We start from the raw sequence: 15,315 nt of genomic DNA, 5'->3' as shown, positions 1-15,315 counted from the left end.
TAGTCATTTAGATTAGACACTGCAGACTTTTTAGGCACAGGGATGATGGTGGCTGTCTTGAAGCAGGTGGGAACACTCTCCTGTGACAGTGATATGTTGAAGATGTCAGTAATGACATCTACTAGCTGGTTGGCACATGTTTTTAGTACATGGCCAGGGATGTTGTCAGGCCCAGCAGCTTTACTCATATTCACTTTCAGCAGGACTTTCCTCACATCCACTGTGGATACTGACAGTGGCCGGTCCTCTGGAGGCGGAGTAGACTTTACAGCTGATTCCTTGTTGAGGAGGTCAAAGCGAGCATAGAATGTGTTTAGCTCGTCTGGTAACGTGGCCTCACACATGATGGGAGCGCTCCTGGTTTTGTAGCCTGTCACATTTTTGATCGCCTGCCACAAGTCTTTGCTGTTGTTGGTGTTGAGGTCTCTCTCCAGTCTCTGCTGATGCCTTCGCTTTGCCTCCTTGATGCCAGCTTTCAGGTTTGCTCTGGCAGTGTTGTAGGCTTCTTTGTCACCTGACTTGAAGGCAGCTTTTTTGGCTCTACATAGAGCTCTCACCTCTCCATTCATCCAGGCTTTCTCATTAGGGAATGATTTAACTGTCCTTGTTTTTACCACATCATCAGCACATTTGCTGATGTATGATGTCACTGATGATGCGTATTCTTCAAGGTCAATATGGTTCTCCTGGGTAGCAGCATCCCTGAACATCTGCCAGTCCGTGCATTCAAAACAGTCCTGTAGAGCTGCTGCAGCTTCATCTGTCCACACTTTAACTGTTTTTACAGTTGGTTTGACCCTTTTTGTCAGCTGGATGTAGGTAGGCAGGATAAGCAAGGAGATGTGGTCTGACTGGCCAAAATGAGGACGAGAGAGGGCTCTGTAGCTGCCAGGAACATTGGTGTAGACATGGTCCAGTGTGTTGTTTCCTCTGGTGGGGATGTGGACGTGCTGGTGGAATCTTGGCAGAACAGTTCTGAGCTGTTTTGTCATCTGGCTGCTGATGACCTCATACAATTCCTGGAGTGCATTTTTTGAATTTGCATCCGGTGGAATGTAAACAGCAGCAACAAACACACTGGTGAATTCTCTTGGCAGGTAATATGGCCGACATCTGAGCAGTAAAAACTCAATGTCAGGTGAACATTTTCCATCCATTTTAATAAATTTGCAAAAATTTCTAAAATTCTGTTTTCACTTTGTCATTATAAGATAGTGAGCGCAGATTGATGAGAGAAAAAATGAACTGAATTGAAACGATTACAGCGTCAGGCTGCAACATGACAAAAGTGAAAAAAGCGATGGGGGTCTGAATGCTTTCTGAATGCACTGTATATATAGAGTGCAGGGTTTCTGCTACATATAATTGATCGTGGCGCACCGCCATGGCCAGTTTTTTTTTTTTTTTGTCTCACTCACATTTCGTCTTTTTGCATTTTGAAGCTCTACTTAGAACCTTCTTAAGATCCAACAGTGCAAAATGTAAATACTTGCAATTTCTCAACTGGTCTTAAAATTTTGATCAGGAGTGTATACATACATACATACATACACACACACACACACACACATATATATATACATATACATATATATATACACACACACATATGTGTGTGTGTGTGTGTGTGTGTGTGTGTGTGTGTGTGTATATATATATATATATATACACACTACTCACAAAAAGTTAGGGATATTTGGCTTTTGGGTGAAATTTATGGAAAATATAAAAAGTTCACGCTACAGTAATATTATATCATGAAAGTAGAGCATTTAAGTAGAAGCATACACTGGTGATTTCCTCATCTCAAACAGTTTCTTGAAACAAAAACCAACAACAGTGGTGGGTATACCACAACAAAAAATGTCAGTGTCGATAACTTGTCATGTGCCCTTGAGCATCAATTACAGCTTGACAATGACGTCTCATGCTGTTCACAAGTCGACTTATTGTCTGCTGAGGCATGGTATCCCACTCTTCTTGAAGGGCGGCCCTCAGGACATTGAGGTTCTGGGGTACAGAGCTCCGAGCCTCTACACGGCGACTCAGCTGATCCCATAGGTTTTCTATGGGATTCAGTTCTGAGAAAGTGCAGGCCACTCCATCTGAGGTACCCCAGTCTCCAGCAGCCATTCCCTAACGATACAACCTCGATGAGCTGGAGCATCAAACACCTGATGTGAATTTTGCCGTTAAGCTCCTTGTTAGAGAACAGCAACTTGTGCAAAAAGTACAGAAACACTGAACAGTTGGACATGTGCATTCAAAAGTTTACAGAAGGTCACATTAAGTTCACCTGTAAAGGTTATAATGCATTTTAGGTTCATCCTGAAATTTCACCCGAAAGCTGAATATCCCTAACTTTTTGTGAGTAGTGTGTATTATATATATATATATATATATATATATATATATATATATATATATATATATATACACATATATATAATACACACACACACACACACACACACACACACTACCAGTCAAAATTTGGACACACCTTTTCATTTAATGTTTTTTCTTTATTTTCATGACTGTTTACATTATAGATTCTCACTGAAGGCATCAAAACTAGGAATGAACACATAAGGAATTACGTAGCAAACAAAAATGTGTGAAATATCTCAAAACATGTTTTATATTCTAGTTTCTTCAAAATAGCCACCCTTTGCTTTGATTACTGCTTTGCACACTCCTGGCAGATGCTGGTGGGCCTTCCTGACCAGACGGGAAGTGTTGGCACTCCAGGTGAGGTCACTAGATATGTGCACGCCCAGGTACCTGAGGCTGGAGACCACTTCCACAGCTGCTCCTCCGATGTGCAGGGGAGGGAGAGGGCACTTGTCCCTTCTGAAGTCCACCACCATCTCCTTAGTCTTTTTCACGTTGATGCAGAGGTTTTTGTTTCTGCACCACTGCACCAAGTGTTCCACCTCCTCTCTGTATTTGGACTCATCGTTGTTGATGATGCGTCCCACTACTGCTGTGTCTTCCGCGTACTTAACTATATGACAGCTGGGGTGTCTCGCCAAGCAGTCATACGTCAGCAGAGTGAACAGGAGGGGGCTCAGCACACAGCCCTGTGGCGAGCCAGTGCTGAGGGTGATGGAGGAGGAGACGGTGTTGTGGATCCTGACAGTCTGAGGTCTGTTGGTCAGGAAGTCCAGGACCCAGTTCCCCAGTGTGGGACTCAGTCCAAGGGAGGAGAGCTTCTGCACTGCACTTCTGGGGGGGCTGTCAGGGTCCTCAAAGCGGGCACAGAAGTGGTTGAGTGCATCTGGCAAGGAGGGGTCCCTTGGGCATTGTGCATTCCTGATGTTGTAGTCCGTGATGCACTTGATGCCCTTCCACATGCGCCAGGGGTCGGTTGGTGGTGAAGTGACCCTGAATTTTTTGGGCATATGTGGCTTTGGCCCTTGCGATGCCTGCATTCAGTCCTTTCCTCGCCTCTCTGAGTGCTGATGACGTCCCTAGCTTTCAGCAGTGCTCTCACCTCAGCATTCAGCCAGGGTTTCTGGTTCGGATAGCAGGTTACTGTCCTGGTGGTGGTGACATCATCAGTACACTTAGAGATGAAGCCAAGGACGGAGGAGGTGTATTCCTCCAGGTCCACCTCTCCCTCATACGTAGCTGCCTCTCTGAAGACCTGCCAGTCTGTGCACTGAAAACAGTCCTGGAGCACAGAGGCTGCATCCCTGGGCCACACAGTGACTGTCTTCTTTGTTAGATCTGATCTGTCTCAGCAGGGGGCGGTATGCTGGTGCCAGCAGGAGATGTGGTCGGAGAGGCCAAGATGGGGGGGGGGGAGAGCTCTGTACGCACCGTGAATGTTGCTGTACACACAGTGTTGTCTCCCCGTGTGGGAAAGGTGACATGCTGGTAAAATCTGGGAGAGTGTCCGTCAGTTTCACGTGATTGAAGTCCCCCGCAACCACGTAAAACGCCTCTGGGTGCTTTGTTTGCAGCGAGCTAATAGTGTCGTGTAGCTCCTTTAATGCTTTGTTAGCATTAGCACCCGGCGGGATGTAAACAATGGTGACAAACACTGCGGTGAACTCTTGTGGCAGATAGTACGGCCGTCATCAGTTCTATCGCCTCAGAGCAGTGGCTTTTTTACCAGTCCACAGTTTGTACAGCAACCTTCATTCATGTACACACAGAGTCCTCCACCCCTTGTTTTCCCTGACCGGTGGTCGCAGTCCGCTTGGAAAAGCTGTAGGCCATTGATCTGGAAGGCTGAGTCCAGCATGTTGTTGTTAAGCCAGGTTTCCGTGAGGCAAAGAACAGCTTTGCACAACACTGCACTTGGGGTTTTGCAATTTTCTGTACTGACTGACCTTCAGGGCCCTATCTTGCGCCAGACTCCCTAAACCCGCTATTTGCGGATTTAGGATTTAGGAAGAGGCGTTCCCCCGTAAAAGTTGCTATCTTGTGCACCTCCCGCTATCCGCAAAACACCTGCGCTACCCGCTATATTATGCATAGGCGTGTTTTGGGCATTACGCCAGTTAAACCAATCAGTGTGCCAGGTGCCATTGCCTTTAAGGGCAGGATGCGCTATTCTAAATCCTAAATCCTAAACCCGCGATGGAGAGAGGGAGGTAGATTTTCTCAGGGCTTCTACTGAGGCTAAAGCAAGTTGGCTTTATATACATATTATATATTATATTATAGGCGAGTTAATTCGGGAGGTGGAGCCACATGTGTCCAAGTGGACGTGTCACAAGGTTGTACTGATTGAGTAAAATCCCCGGGTCACACCACAGACACACAAGAGGCAGAGGTGGAACTATGTGTAAACTAATTTATTGACAAGGTAGATTGGGCAAATAAAATATTAAAAATAAAAATATAGCACAGCTGCTGGCTTATGATAAAACAATAAAATGTGCTGGCGTAAGTGTCCAATTAAAACAGTCTTTCCTCTAAACAGTCTATATGAGTAATATACTCAGTCCATTCCGGCGGCGTCCTGGTATCAGTCCGACCGTGTGCATGTGGCGAGGCTCCGTTGGGGCATGCATTGAAGCAGCTTGTGCGCGCTGTCATAACAGCCCAAACTTTAGGGATCCGCTATCCCTAAAGTGTGTGCGCAAGATAGGAACTTTAGGGATAGCGCATGAAACACGCCCACGGACACACCTCCAGGCGCAAATGACGGAGTCGGCATAAGGGATGGCGGGTAGTGTGGGCGCAAGATACCGTTAAGAGATAGCAGAAGTTCCTAAATCCGCAATTTGCGGGTAGCGGGTAGTGGCAGCGGATAGCGGGTGGCACAAGATAGGGCCCTCAGTTCTTAAAGTAATGATGGACTGTCGTTTCTCTTTACTTAGCTGATTGGTTCTTGCTATAATATGAATTCTAACAGTTGTCAAGTAGGGCTGTCAGCTGTGTACCAACCTGACTTCTGCACAACACAACTGATGGTCCCAACCCCATTAAGAAGGCAAGAAATTCCACAAATGAACCCTGACAAGGCACACCTGTGAAGTGAAAACCATTTCAGGTGACTACATCATGAAGCTCAATGAGAGAAGGCCAAGGGTTTGCAGCGCTGTCAACAAAGCAAAGGGTGGCTACTTTGAGGAATCTAAAATATAAAACATATTTAGAGTTATGTAACAATTTTTTCTTTGCTACATAATTCCATATATCTTGCTTCATATATTTGATGTCTTCAGTATGTATCTATAATGTAGAAAGTAGTAAAAATAAAGAAAAAACACTGAATGAGAAGGTGTGTATATACTATAATCAGAGTTTGAAATGATAATTTAAACATCATGAAATGTTACACTATGCTGCGATTAACTTTATTTTGAAAAATGAACTCTGGAGCCATCACATGTCTGTTTGGTTCTACTGCTGCATGCTCAAGAGCAGAGGTGGTAAGAAGCAGAGGGAGAGAAAAGGGCAAGAGAAAGGTACCTAAGAAAGATTAAGTTTAATCCATTTTTTGTTCAAGCCTGTGAAAACAACCCTAATGTTATTGTTAATGTTAACATTGCATTGTTACCGACAGTGACGTTTGACATTAAGTATGCACAGTTTGGCCTTCACGTGTTACGTTTCACATACGTTTTGAAAAATGGCATGACACAGCTTAATGCAGTGGCGTTGTTAGACATGGGCTTCCAGGGCTCTAGCCCCGAACGTTTTTTCGGTAGCCCTTAATGTCACAGAGTCCCGGGCCTTCACATAGCACGCGCATGGTGCAGACCTCGGCCAGCACAGCCATTCATTGTGTATGTGATCGCGGGGCGCGAGGGCGTACCAGTCTGCGCTGAGCTGAGCGCAGCGCTGCCACCCATGTGCACTGCGCCCAAGTTGAAATGTTTTAACTTGGGCGCAGCACCCTGTAACAACACCTCGGTGCGTCCAATAGAAGAGAATTGTGGGATCTGAAAAAAATCTGGCAGATCTTGTCAGAAAAAAGCACAATCATGAAGAGAGATATCCAACAATTTGGGAATACCAGGTGTGTTTAAAAACTGGCAGAGATATATGATGTTTTTGCTTTCCAAAATAGGCGAGATTTGTTTTCTTTTTTTCTGCAATTAAAGACCAATACTGTTGTAAACTGAAGCAAATGATTTACAACACGGGCAGGAGGTGTGTGTTTACATGTTTATGATGATCACCTTTCTCCAAAAATAAAAAAGCCTGAGTTCTACATGTTGGTATGGCTACTGACATCATTATTCACCAGTTACAGTTGATAAATACTGCAATACTGAAAAGAAAGCTTTTCATCACTGTGTAATATGCTCAATCATCATCATGTTAACTCAGTAAGCCACAGACAGTGACTTTATGGACATGTACATGTAAATCTACAAAATTAGCACTTAAAAAAAGACAAACAAATCAATTTCATTCTGCATGTGCACATTAAAATTCTGCACGCATGCACGCAAAATTTGACCCAGCCCCTGTTGGGGGCTGGGTCAAATTTTGCTTACTGAAATTTTGCCAACCAAAGTTATAAACTAATAGGGCTCTTGGGGAGTCCTATCCTAAACATCTGATGGATCCCGCCAAAATGTGCCGAGTCACCAGTACCACTTAAGTTATGCAACTTAAATTTTCACCAATCAACAATTTGATCATCTACAAAGATTTCATTTTTGTCTCTACATTATCCAGGTAGACTGAACCTGAGAAAGTTCGCTATCTGTGCAATGAGCCAGTCAGTTCATCAATCTATTCTTTCAATTCACTCATGAGGTCAAGCAGTCAGTCATTCAACCAGTCGTTCACATATTTACCTGGAATGACTGATCCCCAGCTAGGCTGGCAGGTGTTTCCATGTGCTGACAAAGGCAGTGGGGATCAGAGAATAAGGCACAGTGGTGATGGAATTCCAACTATCAGACGTGGGGTCATAACAGTCCAATGTCTTACACCGTTGTGTTCCAAAATACCCTCCAACCACATACAGTTTATTTCCTGAGGCCACGGCATGGCAGCTCATCCTTTTAGATGTCATATCACCTACTCGAGTCCACTGGTTGGTGTCACAGTCAAATCGATAAGCAGAGGCAGCAGTGAATTCAGTATCACCGCCCATAATGAAGATTTGACTGCCTAGGACAGCAGCAGCTGTGTAGCGCCATGGCTGGGGGCACTCAGCTGCAATATTCCAACGATTCCCCACAGGGTCATAGCACTGAACCTGGACAGTGTGGACAGAATAAGTTAGATTGTGGGTAGAATCTTGTTAAAGGGACAGTTCACCCAAAATTTGATATCATTTAACTTTTCCCCGATCTCATATGTAGGACAGCAGTGTCGTGTTCTTATCATTACTGATACCCCTTTTCCACCAAAGCGGTTCCAGGGCTGGTTCGGAGCCGGTGCCTGACTTAGCACCGGTTCGTTGGTTTTCCACCGCCCAAGCACGGGCCAAACTGGTTCCAAACTGGTTCCAAGCAAGCACCACCTCTGAGCAGGGGCTAAACAGTAGGGTTGGGAACGAAAAACTGATACGACCGGATAACCGATTTTACAGGCGAGAGATACGGCTGTATCGGTAGCAGACTCCTCAATCGATACGAATCAGCCATGAATCCTTAGATGAATCGATTGTAGCGTTGTGGATCGGATATCGCGAGACTATGAATCAGTTGCCTGAGGCTTTACAGTTTTAATCTCTAAACAACGCGAGAGCTCACGAAAGGGACTCTCCCGCATGCTCCGTAACGTTAAGGGGCTTTCACATAGCGCATGCTCGGCGCAGACCTCGGCCACCACAGCCATGCATTGTGTATGTGATCACGGGACGCGAGAGCACACCGGTCTGCGCCGAGAAGGGCGCAGCGTGGAGCTGGTTGGCGCCCTGTGAGGTCAAATCTGGGTGGCACAACCCCTCCAGTCGTTTCACCTGCACCTGCACCACCAAGAAAAAAATTACAAACAACTGCACCGGCACCGTACAAGTCCAAAAGGCAAAGAAACTTTCCAGCTACAGCAGGGTACAGCAGCGCACTGACATAGATTGTGTAACAAAGCGAAAAGTTGCCACTCCTGGGTCAGGCTATTTTCCCTGGCTAACAGGAGCACACTGTCTTAGCTTGTCTATTCAGAGAAGAGGTTTCACTTTGGCTTATTTTTCATATTCAATCTATGTTATCACAGGCATACTCCTGCTCATTCATTGGTAGTTGAATTGTTAGGTCTGTTTGATAAGTAATTTAAATTTTTAAAACAAATAATAATTTAATATATTGTTAAATTATTGGAGTCAAACTTACTGGTAAACATCTACTCCTTCAAGATAATTTCTTATGTTCTACAACTCATAAACATACACTATCACTAAATACCGAGTGTTTGAGAAGCATATTTCCTCTGTGCTACAAAAGATCTGAAGTAAACAGTGCTCTCTTGTTGTCACAGGTCCGGACAGAACGGTGCCCGGGACGCGGTCCACCATTTGGTAATGCCCGGTCTACATCAACAAATGTTAACTATCGTATTGTTTTTACACTATATCGAATCGTATCGTTCTTAAACTGTATCGAATCGTATCGTTCTTAAACCGTATCGAATCGTATCGCTCTTAAACTGTATCGAATCGTATCGAATCGTTCTGTATTAAAAATATATCGTTTTTGAATCGAATTGTAACCCATGTATCTAGATATGTATCGAATCGGCCTCATGCCAGAGATTCCCAACCCTACTAAACAGGAGCCAGAGAAAAAAACGATGACGCAACCCACCACGTCATTGGTGGGCGGGGTTACAAAACAAAATAGGAACTGCAAACGCTATTGCAAATGTTAAGCAATAAGCCCAGAGAAGCCGTGGGTTACACTGATTTTACAACGGCATGGAACGCGGCTCAGCCAATCACATTTAAGGATGGGAAGCACCCGTTTTATAACTAAACATAGTTGTCATGCGTTCTGACCACGAATACGACGGGTAGCCAGCAATAATTGCGTTTTTCGCCTCTGGATTGCAATGTAGGCTTGTAAAGACAAGAATTATTTGCATCGCTAATAAATCCAGATACTGCTACACCTGGGGCCAGAAACTGTATCGGGAAAGCAGCATTATATGTTTGACTGAGACGTGGCTCACGAACATCATCCCGACTCACTGATCAGTTTCACCGGCTTCAGGACAGGACGGGCGGACAGAGACAGAGACGCTGCAGCCACTGGATTGTATGAGTGTGCAATTTTATATGTGTTGAAGTGATGAAGCTGCTGTGACAATGTAATTTCCTGCAAAGGATTAATAAAGTATCATTCATTCATTCATTCATGTTCGTTCTTGTGATTCCGAGCAAGCGTCTCGCGCACCCACGTCATCACGTTTTCCGTTGACGTACTGATGTGGCTCTGACTTGGCTCTGGTTGGCTCTTGGCCGGTGGAAAAGCGAACCGGTTCTTTGTTGGAACCAGTTAAGCACTGGCTCTAGCACCAGCACCAAACTAGCACCAGGTTCTTTTTGGTGGAAAAGAGGCAGGAGTGCTGGATACTGGCGGGATGCTCCATATCCTGAAGTTTGATGATGCAGAGCAGAATGTTTACAGCTCAAAATGATGCAAAGAAAAGAAACAAGTTATCCACAGAATAACTATTATCTTGTGTGATCTAAGTTCTCTGTGCTGGTCTTCAGTTACAATGGTGGTTGGCACGTGACTGAAAGTTAAGTGAAACGTGTGCAATAGAGGGGAGTGGAGAAAAATATTAAGTTAGCAACAATATTGCCAGATACTGTATCTTTTAGTACACCATAGAAAGTTATGCATACATGTGTTTAATGAAGAAAACAAACAATATCAAACACTATCTACTTCTGTCTCTGCAATGGCTACTGCTACTCTGGCACAGAGTGATATCGGAAGTGTAGAAGTTACGAGATCTTTCCAGATGTTAATAACAAAATACACACATCTCCTGAGGGAAGAATAAATTTCAAACGATTAACTATTCTTTCAATATGGCAGCTATGCATAGATGTAGTGCTGCAGTCATACAAATGATGACTTATGGACAAATCTACCCACCTTGGAGGCCTTGTCTCTGTGTATCGTGGTCCCTCCAAACACAAAAAGCTTTAGTTTAGCACTGACCACGGCTGCATTACTCACTCCATCTCTTAGAGGTGCCATCATTGTCCACTTATTACAGAGAGGGTCATACCGCTCAACCTAGGATGATAATAATAACAATAATAAAAATAAAATAACAACAACAACAACAATAATAATATACTAATCCACAATATATTAAGCAGGCGGTTTAAAAAGGGACAAATTCTATGATCAAACCTCAATAAAAACATTACAGAATACAAAAAACAAGTGCTTAAAATGTAATGTTTTTTTTAATCAAGTTTGATAGTTGTAGACAAATGGTATTGCATTTTCTAATAAGTAATAACACAATACCTCTGTCCAAGCATTTTATTTAGAAACAAGTGAAACATCTGCTGTTCCAAAAATCAGGCAACCCGTGGGACAAACAGTGACATGTATTATTCCTCCAGATTTCATCAAATTCAGGCCAGTGGCAAGTCGAAGCAGCTCTGGCCTTTCCAATTTTTCAATTTTGACTTTAATTATAGTTTTTAATTTTTTACTCATAATTTTAGTGCCTATCTAAGCTAAGCAGAAAAATACTGACACATTCCAAAAAGCATTCTCATAATTCTCACAACAAATAATAAATTGTTTTTTTTTTTTGTTGTTTGTTTGTTTGTTTTTACCTGCTTTAAAGAGACAGACGGTGAGGCAGGAAATACCCCAGCTATAGCCGTATGACCTCCTACAACGTAAAGACTGTTCTCTAACTCTGCTGAGCCATGACCAAACCTGTGGGGGAAGAAGAGAAAACTGCCCCATAAATGCACAAAGAGGTTCAGGGCCAAACTGGACAAACATTGAGCATTGATCGTCTGAGCTTTCTCAGTCAACCTCCATGGCTCCAGCCAAGCTGTTTCCTGCATGCCCTTCTACTGATGTTGATGTGAAAGCAGCCCAACTTTAGCTCCCAATCCTCAGACAGAACCAGGTAATCAACTGACTGACAGACAAAGTGTTGGACAAAACCTAAGCATCACTGCCTGGATTTCAATCATATTTTGTTATAACTAGTGCAATCTCAATGTATTGTATCTTTTCTTTTCATGGAGATGTGACAATGCAGGGATTACTTAACTGACTTTTACATAAACATACCAGACAGCGACGATAAATCCATCTAAAATGATCAACATTACCTTCACTGCTTGTAAGTGGGTTTTCACCTATATGAGTGTATAAATTGAGCTTTTTTTTAGTTATGCAGGCCAGAATGACTTTTGCAGTCTGTTTTTTATTGTTTGCTTTTGTTCACAGCTCCTGTAGAGATCCAAACAATATGCTCCTTCTGCAGTCCCCGAATCATTGAGTTCAGTAGGGATATTTCTCAGTAATGGCCAACTTAGTTTGATGAAGAATTTGCAGTATTTTTACCAACAATATTACGTCCATAAGTGTGCTATTGTCATAGATGCTGAAAACAACATAAACTGACCAAGCAAAAATACTGGGTAACATGTCGAAATTTAACATCATCTCTCTAGAAAATATTGTGATTGAAAGTAAGTCTTCTGCATGCTGTCTTGACTCAATCCCAACTACATTTATTAAGACTTGTTTTAGTTGTTTGCTTCAGCCAGTAAGAAAGATCATTAACCAGTTTCAATGTCTTTTGAAACTGGATGTTTTCCAGACTCCCGAATCAATACTATCACGATACCTGGGCGCCGATTCTATATGTGTTGTGATTCTACAAGTACTGCAATTTGATATTACGATTTATTATGACTTTTGTTTTTTGAGAGATCCTAAAATTTGTGGATCTTAAATTTCATTAGGCTGTGATTATCTTAAAGGTCACAACAGGTCATTTTTTACAGTGATGTCAAGTTCCAAAAAAGAGTCTCAGCTTTCGAGTCAAACCCAATTTATGCAACTCCAAAACTGTTTAGGCCCCAGTATGAAAAAATTACACAATTTTACAACAGGCCAACACATTTGTACTGCATGATTTGTGGCCCAAACTCCATGGGATTAGTATAAGGTGGGCATGTCAGTAAAGGGGAAGACCCGTGGGTACCCATGGAGCCCATTTTCATTCAGATATCTGGAGGTCAGAGGTCAAAGGCCCCCCCTTGAAAATGCCAGTTTTTCCCTCACCACAATTTACCAAGTTTGGAGCAATATTCTTCCCCCTAGTGACCACAGATATCAATCCAGCTATTACACATTGTAGACTAAAATTTATAGAATCTGGCACTCAATGACTGACAAGGCTGAACTAAATACAGAATAGTGCGGTACCCGGTGGATCAACATGTAGAGAGCACACAATATAATATTAAGGCTAAACCATACCAGCCTGGATTTGAATTTGCAGCATGTCATCCTCTCTCTCTACTATGTCTTTGTCTTTCTCCACTGTGACTGTCTAATAAAGAATAAAATAATGGCCAAAAATAATTTAATAAATAAATGGAGAGCAACAGACTAGAAATCACAGTATTTTTATATATATGCATTTAAATTTTTATTTTCTATCTTTTTTCATTTTTTCTGTGATTTTTTTCACCTCTTTTTTGTGGGTTACTAAGTGCTGATGATTTGTTTGGGTGGGGGAGCTGTTTTAACTATATTTTTGCACTTTGTATTGTCTATTTAAATTCAATCAAGGTTACTTTGAAAAGTACCACACTCTACCTCTGTTAGTCCTACACTTTTTTTTTTTTTTCGAACTTTATTTTTTTTTTTTAAGTAGAAACACAGTACAAACAGTACAAAAGTTCCTTGACAACATCAAAAATTATATATGAGTGCATCGGACATGACAAAAAGACAAAACAAAACAAAAACCAGTAGGGTCTAGAAGGCTGAGTATACTGAATCAGAGAGAAATAATAAATAGACAAATAAATAGGCAGATAGACATTTAGGACAATCCAGCATAATGTGGGATTCTCTTCAGTTAGAGAGATATCTAGCTATAGGTAGCCACCTCCTCCCAAAGACATCAGACCTTAGTTGTATTGAGCAGTTAAAGCCTCCATTCCATACACCTCCCTCAATTTCTCTTTCCACTGTGCCACTGTAGGTGGCTGTGGATTCAGCCATTTTATTGTTATCATTTTCCTAGCAGTCATCAGGAGTATATGTAACAAGTGCTTTTGGTCTCTAGTGTACATGCCTTCAGGAGCTAGATCAAACAGAAACTGACTTGGAGTAAATATTATATTAATATCCAAAACATTATCAATCTCCCTCTTTACCCCCCTCCAGAAAGGAAGAATCTTTGGGCAGTCCCAAAATATATGTGAGTGGTCACCAACCACTCCACATCCTCTCCAACAGTATATTGCAGTTGGGTTATCTAGAGATTTAGAGACAACAGAAGGTGTCCTAAAAAACCTTGTTTTCATCTTCCAATCGAACTCCTTCCACATGTTACTATTAATACCTCTGTGACATCCACTACAAATTGTTTCCCACTCCTCATCCTCAATTATAATATTTAACTCCAGCTCCCATTTATTTTTGATATAAAAAGTATTGTCTGATGTATCTAGTAACAGATTTCTGTATATGTGGGAAACATGTTTTTTATTGGGTATCTGATTTTTAATTATATTGATGAAGTAAGATTCTATGTTGGTTGGAGCATTTCTAATTATATTCCAGTCTACATGGTTTGTGATGTAGTGTCTTATCTGAAAATACCGGAACATATCCCTTTGGGGTAAAAAAAAATTATCTTGGAGATATGCAAATGGCTGTATACCAGTGTCACAGAGCAACTGGTCAATGACCTTTAGGTTTCTCCCTGCTCAACTCTTACAAGTGATATCTGTTGTTGAGGGGGGGGAAGTCCGGATTTCCAGCGATCTGCATAGCCCTTGAAAGGGCGACTGTCCCTCTTATTCTCTTTTGGACTGTTGACCATATTTTCAAGGTGTGTTTCACCCATATATTTTTGATTTCATGTTTCTTCTGAGACTGCTTATTCAGAAACACTAAGGAGGATAAAGGTAATACTTGCAATGAGTTCTGTTCAATGTCTACCCACCCTGATTCCACATCGTTGTTGACCCAAGCTACCACTGCTGTTAATTGTGCAGCCCAATAGTAATATTTCAAGTTAGGAAGGCTGAGTCCACCCCTGTCCTTCCCAAGAGTGAGCGTTTTAAGCCTCACCCTTGGTTTCTTATTTTGCCAAATGAATTTAGATATAAGCTTGTCCAGCATATTGAAGGCTGATGTTGGGATCCCGACTGGGAGAGACTGAAACAAGAACAGAATTCTGGGAAGTAAATTCATTTTAACAGCCTCCACTCAGCTCAATAGAGATAATGGTAGGACATCCCATCTTGCCAATTCATTTCTAAATATCCCAAATATTTTTTTGTAATTCGCCTGGTATAGTCGTGCTACCTGGGGAGTGAGTGTGATCCCAAGGTATCTGAAACCCTGTTTAGATCTGCGAAAGGCCACAATATCATCAAGCTGGCTAGGCCATGCCCCGGACACCATCATCGCTTCTGATTTACTGGGATTAACTTTATAACTGGATACCAAGCCATATTCATTTAGGCTTTGCAGAAGAGCTGGGATTGAGTGGGAGGGATTTTCAATGAATAACAATATGTCATCTGCATATAAAGCTATTTTATGTTGGTTTCCCCTCTCATCCCTTATTCCTTGTATAAGGGGGTTACTTCTAATCAATTCTGCAAGAGGCTCAATGCTAAGTGCGAACAGAGCTGGTGAGAGTGCATCCCCC

General features: G+C 42.3%; 1 protein-coding gene across 4 annotated transcripts in view; it reads right to left on the bottom strand.

Moving 5' to 3' along the window:
- Positions 1-15,315, bottom strand: part of enc2 (ectodermal-neural cortex 2) — a 225,307-nt gene that overhangs the window by 36,523 nt on the left and 173,469 nt on the right. For 2 of the 4 annotated variants that reach the window (XM_030053021.1, XM_030053025.1), the window contains 3 exons: positions 11,228-11,336; positions 10,527-10,670; positions 6,965-7,678 (listed from right to left, as the gene is read on the bottom strand). In XM_030053021.1, the coding sequence (XP_029908881.1) occupies positions 7,292-7,678; positions 10,527-10,670; positions 11,228-11,336 (640 nt within the window). In that variant the 3' untranslated portion in view covers positions 6,965-7,291. Of the gene's footprint in view, positions 1-6,964; positions 7,679-10,526; positions 10,671-11,227; positions 11,337-15,315 lie in introns of those variants that run through there. The other 2 variants (XM_030053022.1, XM_030053023.1) reach the window with 2 other exon arrangements.

The sequence above is a fragment of the Myripristis murdjan genome, chromosome 6, assembly GCF_902150065.1.
Source record: "Myripristis murdjan chromosome 6, fMyrMur1.1, whole genome shotgun sequence".
NCBI classification, from domain to species: Eukaryota; Metazoa; Chordata; class Actinopteri; order Holocentriformes; family Holocentridae; genus Myripristis; species Myripristis murdjan.
Note: the sequence above shows the minus strand (reverse complement) of the source record. Positions and strands in the feature narration are given on the sequence as shown.